Raw genomic sequence first — 13,526 nt, forward strand, 5'->3', positions numbered from 1 at the left:
AGGAGGTCTTCAGGGTGAGCCGAAGGCATAGAGGGTGAGGGTCAGTCAATTGAGAATAAAGAATAAAGTGTAAACTAATTTAATAAGTAATGCATTCATAGAATTATTCAAGGCGATAATCGAATAAGCTTTAGTCACCGTGCACTCAACGTGCCGAACCACGGAGGTTGGTTCCTTGACCCGGCACCAGCTATTAAGTAGTTAATAGCTGGGTAATAAGCTGTGCAATTCGCACCCTGGTCCAGTTCCCTAGGCTGGACCCCAAAGGTTGTCGCAAGTTCACTTCTTTTCTTGTGAAAAATGAAATGACATTATTTTCCATGTAAATGTTGAAAATCTTTTAAATAGTGACGACTGTAAAAAAAACCTATCTAACAAAATAATTATCGGCTCAAGAGATTAGTTATTACTGTCATGGTTTGTAAACTGTCAATCTGTTTTGGAATTAAAATTGCTTGTCGGTGAAATCTGTGGGGACGTTTGTTAAGGTGGCAAAGAAAGGACGGCGCAGTTTACTGCTGCTTAATGGAGGGTGTAATGAGGCGAGTAAAGAGAGAGGTCTCGGATAACTTGGCAAACAACCCTTTTAGCCCAGCAGAGTAATAACGCAATTACCGCGACCCCTACGACCAACTCGACAAATGCAATTAAACAAAGGCGACGGACGGTGAGATCTGCAGAATCAGTTCAAAGGAGACGCCAGGATGGTGCCCATTTCCGCTCTGCCTGTGCAGGAAGCGGCTTGTTACGCGCACGCGAATTTTTCTTCGCTTCAGCCGAGTGGAAATTCATTTGACACTAAGTCTTATAATTTTGAGCCAGCGAAAGGGTGAAAAAGGAGCAGTTTGTCTTCGTCAAACAATATTGTTTTCACCCCAGAATTAGTTATATGTACATAAAATAATTCTCTAAGAAGAGGCAAAGTTTGCTGAAATAACGGCCAGAGTGCTTCTTCATCCCCTCTTTCCAGCACGTCAAACTTTTTAAATTATGGAAATTCATTTGCCCAAGAGCATTTAACTACATGAATATGCATGATCACCATCACGGGCCCCGCGAGAAAAAAGCAACCGTCAAGCTTTTGATAGGGAATTTTGTAATTTAAGAGGAAAATATAATTTGAAGGGGAAGACGGAATTAGCACAAGCAAAAATGCTGGTGGATCGATAGTAAGGTTTAGAAATTAATGCACACACTTTCTGCTCCGAAATTTTAGAGCTATATTTTTTTTATTTTCACCCGGTAAAACTTGCAAGTAGGAATGCTTCGTAAAAACGCAAAAACTTTGAGCAATTTTTGTCAAACTTACCAGCTTTAGATAAATTGATCTTGAAAAAAAATGTGACGTTTCCATGAAGGAGATTGTGTAAACGAAAAAATTGATCAAAAATAGTTTATTTTAAGAAAAATAATGGCAAAATATTTGTGAATGAGTTTTTTTTTCATCTTAATTCATGCGATTAAATTGTTATTTTTTCTGATTTTTGCGAACATGCGAGAATAATGGAATGCTTTTAATATAATTTTTATTCTATAAACCAATTTTAGGTTGCCGATGGAGTCTACACTTTAAAATAAAATATTTTATCTTCAAGCTTATTTCTCATATCACAACACTTAAATTGCTATAATTATAGATTTTTAGCAGCGGGTGAGGCACTTTTCCCATTCCTCTTTTAATACATTTCAACAGATACATGCAGGCCGCGTTTTACTAACTAAATACTGTGTAAATGACCTCCATGATGAGATTGATGATCATTTAGATAGTCATTATTCAAAATCAAGATAAAGTTGTAATGATTGTTTGAATATTTAACTCATTTCCAGTGAACTTCAAAATAATGAAAGATATATCATCTGAAATTACATTATGTAAAATACGAGAAATTGAAGTAATTTTATAATACAAATACCAGTTATACGATATTAATGAGTTCTTCGTCGGTTAATTGGAGTAATATTTGTTTTAAGAACTATTTTGAATGACGCAATTCAAAAGTTTTCATTTAGTTGATAATTTAATGAAATAAAAACTGTTCTTAAATTTAGTTCAAATAATTTAACCAATATAAATTATATTTTCATATTATGCAGTATTGCAAGAAGAGCATTAAATCACTTCCTCAAATATTTAACTAACTCAATATAAAAAATGACATTTTAATTATGTTTCGATTACTATTGAGACCATAGTTTTGTAATTTTAAATAAAGAATTTTCTAGAACAATTCATAGCAATAGCATTTAAGTCAAAGCTTGCATAGAATCAACAGTGAGTCTTTTCTTCCAACGAGCATGATGTCGAGCGAATGTGTGTCAAAACAAATAAATCTGGCACTATTCGGGTAAAGGAAACGAGCGTGTCTCGCACAAAGAGAATTACTTGAGGGTAACATATCAGATGCTGGCAAAATTTATTGCCGAGCAAAAGCGAGTGAATTGATATTCGCAGGCGCGCGACAAAGAAAAGAGTTAAGTGAATTGGCGGGCGGGCGGCGGCGGCGAGAATAAAAGTTTCACTTTATTGAGTTATGATAATAAGCCGGCGGGAACACATGTTGGTGGCACACGCGTCGCGCACCAAAAACAGATTTTCACGCTCAAGCGAAAAGAAACAAAAGCTTTCGAGGTCACCACATTATATTTTTGCGCTCACTAAATTTACATTTTTTCCGTCTCACTGCTGTGTTTTTAAGTACGTGTGTGTGCGGTGGAAAAAAAGTTTGCAACATACAATTCGGATGGCCCTTGAATATGGGCAGATGAGAAAAAATCCCTCCCACGTGCGGTGCGCCGCTCTCTCATAAATAATGAAATAAAAAAACACACACAGGAAACTTCTCTCGAAAAAGTGATTTGCATTTTTTTCTCCGCAAAATGTTTCCTCATTTACAATTCCCTGTGAGATTTGAACTGTTTATTTCACGTTTGTTTCATAATTCATAATATCAAAATGAAAAATTGCCCAAAGTCTCATGCTGGACGGGAACTCGTAAATCTTAGCAAAGCAGCTTACCTTGATTGTTTTCCATGAGCAAATCCACAATGTCGTCCAGGTACGAGTAGGAATTGTCCTGGGGAGGGTTGGTCAGCGGCAGCTTTTTCCTGCGAACAGCAATAAAATGCGCTGGAAATTGTTCGAGATAAAGGTAGACCAGTTTGTGTGGTTCCACACAATTAATTTACCTCCATGCCTCGTCTCGCCAAGTTCAAGTTTTTTTTTATACGGCTCGGAATCGCTCTGTTTGAACTTTTTTGCGTTCATGTTTGCAATTTAGATTATTCTGTCCCGCGGCGGCTAGGGCGAGAAGGGCGCGCCTGGATGTGCCAACAAATGAGTGTTCTGATAACTTTGTGCCATTCATTTTTTGCATTGAAATAAATTAAACTTTTTTTTCATTATTTAACTTTCAAAACAGGGTTTCTAATCTGAGACGAAGCTACCAGGAGGATCATGATTGTTTCTTTTTATCAAAGCTGAATAATGAACTGAATAAGAAATAAAATATTGTTGTAAGAGAGGATATTATTATTTTTTATTTATAAAAAAGTTACAAAAATTTGATTTTTTTATGAGTATTATGTATTTTTATTTACAAATATTGCACTTTTTACATTTCTTTTATAATTAGAATAAATTATAAATAAATAAAGATTAAATTTCACAATGTAGACTTGAGGATACTACTGATAATGTCATGGCAATGTAAAAACAGCTCCACTTGTTATGCAACCATTATAAAAAAAACAGTGCCAATTGAGCCAAACAAATTTAGCAAAAATATTTACGAGAAGAAGAAAATGAATAAAGCAGGTCAACATTATAAATGCATTGAAAATTAATTGAAGATGTTTATAAATTCATTATTGTTTCAAAGTACATCGAAATATATAATCCAATATTTCGCTTCTCAAATTTTTCACAAAAAAGACGGTGAGGCTAAAGGCAAAAGAGGAGAACTGCAATAGACTTTGATCTATTATCTTTAGAGTTTAAAGAATTCTTCATTTGTTAATGGTTAAAATTTGACCCTTGTTAAAAGTAAAAGCGGCTCAACACACAATGCTCACGACTCAAATTGATCAAAATCAAAAGAGAGTTCATTTTCTTATAAAGGGAAAATTAACTGAAGTGCCCTTTGTATGAATATGTGTCTCGTGAAACATGAACAATTATTCAATAGTTGCCTGATTTTTTTACCCCTCATTAACTGATCTGATAAAAACTTCAAATAAAAGTTATCACTACTTTTTTCTTCTTCAGAAATTTGATTCCACAGAAAATTACAACTTTATAATTGTGAATATCTTAAGCATTTTGGTTGTGATTTCTAACTCGCACGGATGAACATTGTGAACATTTTATGTTATAGCTCTGGAAAAAATAATGCTTTTGGCGTGTCACCGTATAGTGTGATTGATAGGGGTCATTGCCTGTCGATGTTGTTTTGCCCGCGTGTGTCTTTTGAATATTCCAAGTCTTGGCTCGGTTGACGTGATTTATTTTGCTTGCCTGACCGCCGAGGGAGCATTACTCAGGCGTCGCGTCGAAGAAGCCAACATTAGAGATGCAATCACGGCAGTCAATCTTTTGACGTGCAAACACCTGCGCGAAACAAGTTGGCGGTGAGGCGAGCGCACATTGATAATCTTTGTCTACTAATTATATTTTGAAAATATCGAATGAACTTTCATTGCTACCCAACCTAGAGCTTGGTATTAATTTTAAAAGAAAATCTTAAAATTTTTTGTCCAAAAACTCATTGAAAGGTCATTTTAATCGCTTTGCAAATTCAATTAAGACGTCTCAAATATTGAATATTTTATTTTCCGAAAGTTCTAACGATGCATGGAGTCAGCGGGGGGTCAGTATAATAATATAATGTGGCTCGCAGGATAAACATTCGTTACAATCAACGGCCGCAGTGCTGGAGCTGCGCAGGAAGAGGACGCGGCGGCGGCGAGCGAGATTAAATTTAAATGAAGATATATCGGGGCGTGCAAAAATGGGGTGCGACCGCCTGGGAATGCGCCGTAATTAGCCGCGTAATCTGCTCTAATTCCGCGAGTGACCACTGGGCGGTCCGGTTTCGAAAGGCGACACGCTGTTTGCGCCTCTTGTCCCTTCCGATCGGGTCAACCGAATCGACGATGATTGATGATGAGACCAGACGCAAAACGCCCATCCGCTCTCTCTCTCGAATTCGCTGCAGACACTCGACCCCCCGCCGACTCGTCACAGAAACGCGACGCTGCTGCTTTCACGCCTAATTGACACCCGCCAACCCCTTTCTATTAATTACCATCGAAAACCGGCGGAGAGGAAAAAGTTGCAAGGGTCGGCCGAGAGTAACCAAAAGAGTGAATGTCTAAAAGCTTTGCTTTTCACAAAAGGAAAACCACATTAAAAATTATATCCCATAGGGGAAAAATTATCAAGAGCTGTGTTAGACTCGAATTTTATGGATTTTTCATGTATACAAATGAAACTCTCAGGGGGATAAATTTACAAAAAGAGGGAATACTCACCCTTTACATTTATTTACAGATTGATGTTACCTTGTTGAAAATCAATACATTTTATTAAAAAACAACAAAGAAAATTTACATGTAGGCGATCAATTTCTATAAATTTGGTTACGGTCTAATAAAAAACGAAAATTAAGAGCAAATGCAGCAGAGAGCAGTTGAATGGGCGATGAGGGAAGCCACTGACGATGGCAGCAAAAGGCGAGAGCACAAAGTCCTAAAAATTGCATTCCTTTTGACGTCACTCGGTCGCCAGCTATCTCTCGAGGGGCCCGCACGCAAACACTCCAGTGAAGAACGAAAGACGTCACCAGAGGAATGCAAATTATTTGAATTCTTCTATCAACGTCTGGGCAGACTTTTATGGAATTCAAATTTGTTTATGGGAATTTTCCACGCTTTGGATTAAATCAATAAGTTGCTGACAATAAAATGAGTGAATAAAAATGACGAGAGAATTTTAACAAATTAATGTAAGAGCTCACTTTTTTACTAAAACGAAAACTTTAATTTCATAAAATTATTTACATTAGAGTAAATCAAATATGAACTGCGTAAATTTAAATTTATTGCTGTTTCCCAAAAAAAGCATTCTATTAAACGTGTGAGTTTCCCCCTCATTTTACGTTTTCTTGTTTTGTTTTCAATTTATCTTTCTTTTGTATGACGTATTTTGAAATTGGTATAGAGATTGCCTCTTGGTACACTAATAAACTTAATGTGAAATTAAATGAAAGCTTTGAGTGAAAAATCTTTGCATGGTATTTTTATATTTTTTCCTGGGAAAAGTCGCATTCAACTTTTGGTTGGAAGCTGCTTTTGGGCGGACGAGAGAGGTGAGCAGTCGAGTGGCCTCGGCGCAGTTTCGCACGCAGTCGAGCAAGAGTTAAAAATGAGTCGAGCACTTGATAATTAATGGTGGTGAGGAGGCTGCTCGCAAAATGCTTGCGTTTTACAAGAGAAGCGATTTGTCACGTAGTGGGGCGGCTCGGTCGCGTGTTCATTCAAGCCGGCAGGATGGTCCTTATATTTTGCGAAAAGCACGAGGCGAACTTCTTCCTCTTGCTCTCGCTGAGTGAGAATGGCCGCTTTTGTAGGAAGAAATAAAGTAAAGAGGGGAGCCGGATTTTGGAGAGGGGTTCGTCGTTTTTTGTTTGCCCGCGCGCAAGGTACTGAAAACCGAGTCGGTCGAAAATTAATACGGAAGCCTGCGGCGGCAATGGTGCTCCACTTTCGACGCGTTTTCCAGCCGGTTGATTAAAATTTTTTGCTTTTGTTCGTCCGACGCTGATTTATGGAAATTCGAGCCGCGCTGACTGACATTAATGTGTGCCAGAGCAAAACATCGGCTCCACTTTTGATCAAACAAAATTTATTTAGACACGTTGGCGCACGGCAAATATATTACTCCGATGTAGGCACAGAATAATTGATTCCGCGGGCATTAGTTGGAAAGATTAAAGGTCGGAAATGCGATCAAAAATCATTATCCCGGTATAAAGAAGATAAACCTTTGGCATTTCCACTATTCAACCTCCGACAAAAGAATAATTCTTCTTTCTGATTAAAAAAAGCTTATGCAAGGAGCTTATCATTTTTTTTTTCATTTTAATTGTAAAAATCTCGATAAGGTTTTTTTTAAATTTTCTTTTTCTCAAGCAAATTAATTCTCGCCTAACTAGAGAAAATAATTCAGACTCTACTTAATCAATTATAACTTTTTATTTTATTAATTTAAATTTCAGGAAATATTTGCGGTTTCGATTTTCTACATATATATAATTTTCATTTAAACAAAACATATTTGCTGCCCAAATTTCACGCAAATTCCCTTCCATTTCTGGAGATAATGGGTTGAAATCATCGTGTTTAATGATGCATTAAGAAGGCGTTTTACTCACAGTATGGGGTGGAAGTCTGCGAGGCGCTCCTCCTCCAGTAATGACTGCAGTGCCGCACATACCGACGAGTTCTGCAACAGATAATGCGCACGTTAGATCTCCTGAATTCGAAATTACAAATCGAATTCCCATGGCTGAGCTCCTGGGAATGGAAGCCGTAGGCAACCGGTCGGTCAATTGTGAGCAGCCGGTTGCATAACTCGGTTCATTACGTGACCCAGTTCTTATCAGCCATACAATTTGCATCTGGGTCGGCGCTTAAGACGTCAGATTGCGTTGGAAATCTCTTGGTTGTAATTGCAAACTGGTGGCAATGAGGATCTACCCTGCCGGCAATCCTCGATTTGTAACTACAGATATCAATGAAAAATTGATATTATTTAGTAAAACTTGTGTAGAATAGATAATAAAGCAGTAGTTATGTTTTATCATATAACAAAATAATACCATAGATCTGTAAATAAGTCTAAGTTTTAATAGTTAATAAACTTTTATGTTCATTTTTTGCTATTAAATTTTTTTAAATATAATTATTTGCAGTTTATAAATTAATTATTGTTTAATTAAATTAGTTTTTTTTTATCATAAAAGTTAGAATGCACTAATCACATGAAATTTGCATAATAGTATATTACAGCGTGACTGCGCAAAACCATGTACATGTAGATACAAAATGTATAAAAATTAAATACTGCTGTATCTGACCCTGGTTAGTTCGCATATCTTTAATTCAAGACATTCAAGTAGTGAAGTGAATTTGTTTAATTAATTACATTCATCACAATCATTGTGATTAAGTTGAAAGAAAAATAGCAAATAAGTGATGCTTTAAAAGGATTAAATTTATATTTAAAGATTAATGCCAATATATTATAATTTTTTAAACTCACGTATAATTAAATTTCACAAATTGAGTGAAATTATCTAGCTTAATGGTTTTTGGAATTTTTGGTTTACGTGGTTTTAATTAACGCAGCCGCGCTCTAGGCGGTCGCTTTGTGAAAAGCCATTAAATTTCCGGGCGCGAGTTTTGCGAACGCCCTGTGCGTTTAATAATTAGCAGGTGTAGAATGCGCGCCGCAGATTATTAGCGCAACCTTTCGCCAAATTATGAACGTAATCACTCTGCCCAGAAAGTGCTGCCGGTGGTCATTAAATATTTAGCGTCCCTTCTCGAGTTACGGCTTTGGCCCCGCAATGCGATTAAAGCATCCAGCAGGGCTTCAGCTGCCGGCTTTAATTACGTCGCCCCTAAGATTCTCGCCTTCAAGGAACAGACCGAAAGACCCACGTGCCTTTGAAACGGAAAATGGGCCTACGGCTAGGCACCCCTAGTGTCAGGTTTCGCTTTAATTAAACACAAGTATGATTCGGCCCACAGAAAAGACTCCCAAGGGCTCTACTGCGGAATTAATTCAAATATCGTCTTTAGTTTCTTATAAAATTCTAGCAAAGTTTCAATTGAGATTTGAATGTTTATAGGGTTTATAAAATATTGCATGAATAATCTTTGTATAAAGATAATTTCATGATTAAACAATTAAAGAAGAATTTCATAACAAATCTATCATAGAGGGCGAACTTTAAGCTATGAAATACCATTTATTAAATTTAATTACTATTATTTTTAAAGTTATTTCTTTTCATTCTGTAATTTTTGTTATGTTTGTTCAAAAAGATTATGTAAAGTTTTGTATCTTTTTGTCTAAACTTTAATCTAAACAGCATTCTTTTATTACACAATGTTTAGGAAAGGAAGAGAATTTGCTTCAAAGTTTGCTAAAAGTATTGAAGAATTACTTTTTTCTATAAATAATACAGAAATTACTGCTAATCTTTAAAAGAAGCATAAATAATTCAATTTTCAATGTTACCTACCACACACAAAATTTTACATATAACGTCTAATCTGACTACCTAAAATAATTTTCCCCCGGCCCTCCAAATGAACCGTTGATAAATATTTTACAAACTTCTGATTCTTAACGTTAATGTTCCTGAACATTTATATATTTTGTAAATTTAAAGACAAAAATTAATCATGATGCAATTACAGTTTGTCCCTAGAAATAAAATTTTGAACGTTTAGTTTGAATCGAAGGAAAATGTCTTATGTATTTTCATTTTCACTTTTCCTCATTCCAAGAGCAAAATTTATGCTTCGAATATTTCAGTTTAAGTGAAACACGAATCTTTCTTTCCCCGAGCGTGTAACAAGTCGCGGAGCAGAGATGAATTCTTGGCAGGGACGAAAGAGGCAATCATTCTTGCTGCGTAACAGTGCAGCCATTAGTGGAGGAGGAGTCGCCGAGAGACGCGCGGAAAGAGACACTTAATGGCAATTCTTCGCGTCATGTTATTTTCCTCTCCAAGCTACAAATTAAGCGCCCAGATACCCACCCCTAATCGCCGTCGCAGAGTTACGGTCTTTTCCCCTCAATCCTTTGCCGCCTTTTTACTGCCGAGTGCAAATTACGACTTTCAACGAATCACTGCAGGTCTAAGCGACCCTTTTTTGCGCAACGCCCGCACTTTCGGAAGTTCAAACACAAAATGCAAATTATCCGCAGTAACAATAATGCGCCCGAGGGAAACATGGGTCGTGCGTGAATGAAACTGTTTTGCATTCCTCACGTGGGCTTTTGTTATATTGAAGCTAAACTCGTCATTAATCTCCCTGGGATAATGAGCGTGCCTTGTTATTCAAAAGGGTCCATTTTTATAAATTATCAGTACAATTTTATGAAAACTTGAAAATTAAAGTTGATTGACTTATTTTTTTATTGATTAGAGAAAGTAAAAAAGCGTTTGTTACATGAGCATTGATCATGAAATCTGAAATCTGTAAAACCAATGATCGAGCTAATTTGGCTGAATATTTTGGAATTTTAGGCTCTTAAATTTTTACAACTAAATTTAAACACAATCTATAAAAATTTAAATTTAATTAATTTAAAGTAAATAAAATTGATTTAAATACTTATTTTGTGCATAAGATCTAAATTTTTTATAGGATCAGTAATTTCCCTTGCCAATATTTGTCTTCCTGTTTTATATTATGTCTGACAATTTTGGTGTTGCGTTTAAGTTTTCTCTATTTGCAAATAATACTAAAAACCACATTTTTACAAATTTTTCTATTCTTCAATTTAAGATTTTTCAGCTTTGAATTTACCCAAATTTTAAACAGACGGAATAATGATACATATTCTTAATCTAGTTCTTGTTTCTAATCTAATTAAGTAATTAATTATTTCAATTTGAATACAAAATTTCCAGATATTTTAGATCTGTTGACTAGTTTTTCATTCAATTTATTTAATTAATAATTTCGTAAATTATTTTTTAACATTTTTAATTATTATTTATAAACGATCTGCTTTTTACTGAAGTCAAAACTTGGCCGAAAATATTTCATCTTGAAAGTATTCTGTAGAACGCGAGCTGGGAAACTCGAGCGCACAGCGAACCTATCGATTGCATCAGGCAGACAAAAGAAAATCAAGAGCGAATCGAATTAGGGCTAATCGAATGAGAGGCAAAAAGGATTCTCGTGCAGCAGCGCGCGTTTTTGTATCTGTTCAGGCAAAGAAGCAAGGCGCGCAATCTGTCAGGCTTGATGAAAGGCCGCCGTCAGCAGAACACAAGCGGCTTTTAGTCGGACATGGCTGGACCAGTCTCGCGTTTTTTGCGTTCATGCTGCTCCTTTTCTAATGCAAAAGCAGGGTGAGAGAGGCGTTTTCCATTAGGCCGCCCCATTTATCAATCTGCGAGCTCTCAGCAACCCTCTCTCTTTCGCCATGAATATGGAATCGACCTGCAGTACCTTTCCTGCGAGCAAACATGCACGAAAAGGCCTGCGATTCATTAACGGTCTGAAAGCACGTTGCTGCTGCATTGTATGAGGGAGCGTTGCAAATTTCATGTCTTTTCCTTTTAATTTTGTACCACAATGGGGTTTGTTAACCAGAGTGAAGAATGAACATATGAAGAAGGATGTAAGGGATATTTAAAAAAAAAATTAGAAAAAATGCTAATAAAAGGGTTAAATAGCTTTAAAAACTGAAATTTATTTTATCATTCAATGTGCAATATTAAGCAATTTTCTTTTTCAACACTTCAATGCTTGTTTTACTATATTTTGAATATTTCTTTACTATTTGCCAAATTTATGAAATAGTTCTGTTATATAGATCAATTTAGATATGAACACATTAACATTTCACGAAAGATTAAATTTTTATTTTTCTAGGGGCTTTATAATCATCTACACATTTGTTTCCAATGGTGTAGTTAACTTCAAGATTCAAATGTAAAATTTTAATAATTTTAATCGTTTTTAATATACATGTATAAACCCCATAAACCCAAAGTTTTTTCAGTTGAAAATGGAATAAATTCAATTATATCATTCAAAAATTACTTCTATTAACCTTCATAACTAATTTGCTAGTAATTATCGTAATTATAACACAAATAAAGTGATAAACAATATTATAATTGATTAAAATGATGGATTTTTGCAGGTGTTGAAAACTAAAAATTGTCATTTTTTTTAAACCAATGTCAACTAATTATTCAGCTAAAACTTAATTGAATATTAATGAATATTATAATAAAATTTTAAATTGCACAGTTTATTGACGAGTCAAAAATTAATTTTGAATCTTTTATATAATTCAACCTTTCGGCGCATATGCGGCCAGTTTGCAGAGCGTGGGCGAGATTCATGTATGTTTGTGCCATCAATAAATCGTTTTGCAAACTAGGTTGCAGTGTAGCAAGCTGTGTGTTTGTGTCGATGTTCCAATCAGATGCATCTTTTACCGCCGCCACTGATAAACAGATGTTGCCGACCGGACCAGAATCGATCCGGTTGCTCATACGTGTTTGTAACCGAATTAGCCAAGATTGCAAAATTGGCGCTCGCTTAATTATCTCGGCGGGGCGGATGAGCCTCTGAGTTTTGTGTGACAGTGTTGTGGTCGTGGCGCCGACACGTGACCCACTTGCGATGTGTGCCGACAACTTAAAGGGTTTAAAGCGGAAAAGTCACAACCTAGGCAAGTCGAAACGCGACGACGGCCGGGACATTAATTTTGCCGCAGACACCCAACGCTTTCCCAAGTCATCAATTGTGCCGCTGCCGATTGGCGTGTCAGCACATTATGTCCATTTGCCTGGAAATGAAGTTGTTACCGAGTGCGCCATTCCAATAGGTCGCAAACAAGAAAAGATTCAATAATTTCTTAAGATTAACCGTCAGTCATTTACAATAATGGTTCATGTCTCACCACACCTATAATTAAGGTTGAGCTCACTCTAGGATTAATTTTTTTAAGAAAATTTTATTTCTTTTCGCCATATTTTATATAGTTGCAAAGTGTCTTTATTTGACTGTATCAGAAGGCAATTACTGCCCAGGTACATCATACATACATTCAAATAAAATCCTATTTTATATGTATGAAGGTAAAGAATTTTAATTTTAATTTGTAAAATCATGCCATTTTCATGGCTTAATTATTGATAACTGGCACTGCAATATAATAATCCTGTCTCCCGAGATACTTAATATTGTTCTTTAAATATTATCAAATAGATTAAAATAGATATAAAAAATTTATCAAATCACTAGCATTAATATTGACTTTACTCGAAAAACATATTTAAAAAGAAAATAAATGCAATAATTATTCAATTTCAGTATGTATACAGATTAAAATTGTAAGTGTTCAGGATCGGGTTTTTTTTATTATTTATTATTATTATTATTAAAAGCATATAAATATTTAATTTTCAAAGTGTAATTTTGGAGAAATTAATGAGCTTATTTTTCATGATGGAAGTGTAATTTCTGAATATTTTTACAACGCAGTTTGAAAAATTAAACTTCAATTTAGTAACAGCTTCTTTCATACACCTTCATAATAATAAATACAATGTGAAGGAAAATGTATTTAATCACTACGTGGAAACGATTAATGCATACAAAATAAAAGGAACACAAAAGTTGCTTATAATAATTTTGTGTATATAAAAAAGTGAAATGTGACTTGTATTTTGAAGTAAACAATAGTATAAAAGAATTAA

At 35.3% G+C, this 13,526-nt stretch overlaps 1 protein-coding gene across 1 annotated transcript in view; it reads right to left on the reverse strand.

Moving 5' to 3' along the window:
- Positions 1–13,526, reverse strand: part of LOC132192921 (head-specific guanylate cyclase) — a 52,537-nt gene that overhangs the window by 21,912 nt on the left and 17,099 nt on the right. Inside the window, exons 2-3 of the mRNA XM_059613157.1 lie at positions 7,434–7,504; positions 3,020–3,108 (exon numbers count right to left, since the gene is read on the reverse strand). Of these exons, the coding sequence (XP_059469140.1) occupies positions 3,020–3,108; positions 7,434–7,504 (160 nt within the window). The remainder of the gene's footprint in view (positions 1–3,019; positions 3,109–7,433; positions 7,505–13,526) is intronic.

Source organism: Neocloeon triangulifer, unplaced genomic scaffold, assembly GCF_031216515.1.
Source record: "Neocloeon triangulifer isolate White Clay Creek 2 clone unplaced genomic scaffold, ASM3121651v1 ptg000001l, whole genome shotgun sequence".
Lineage (NCBI taxonomy): Eukaryota > Metazoa > Arthropoda > Insecta > Ephemeroptera > Baetidae > Neocloeon > Neocloeon triangulifer.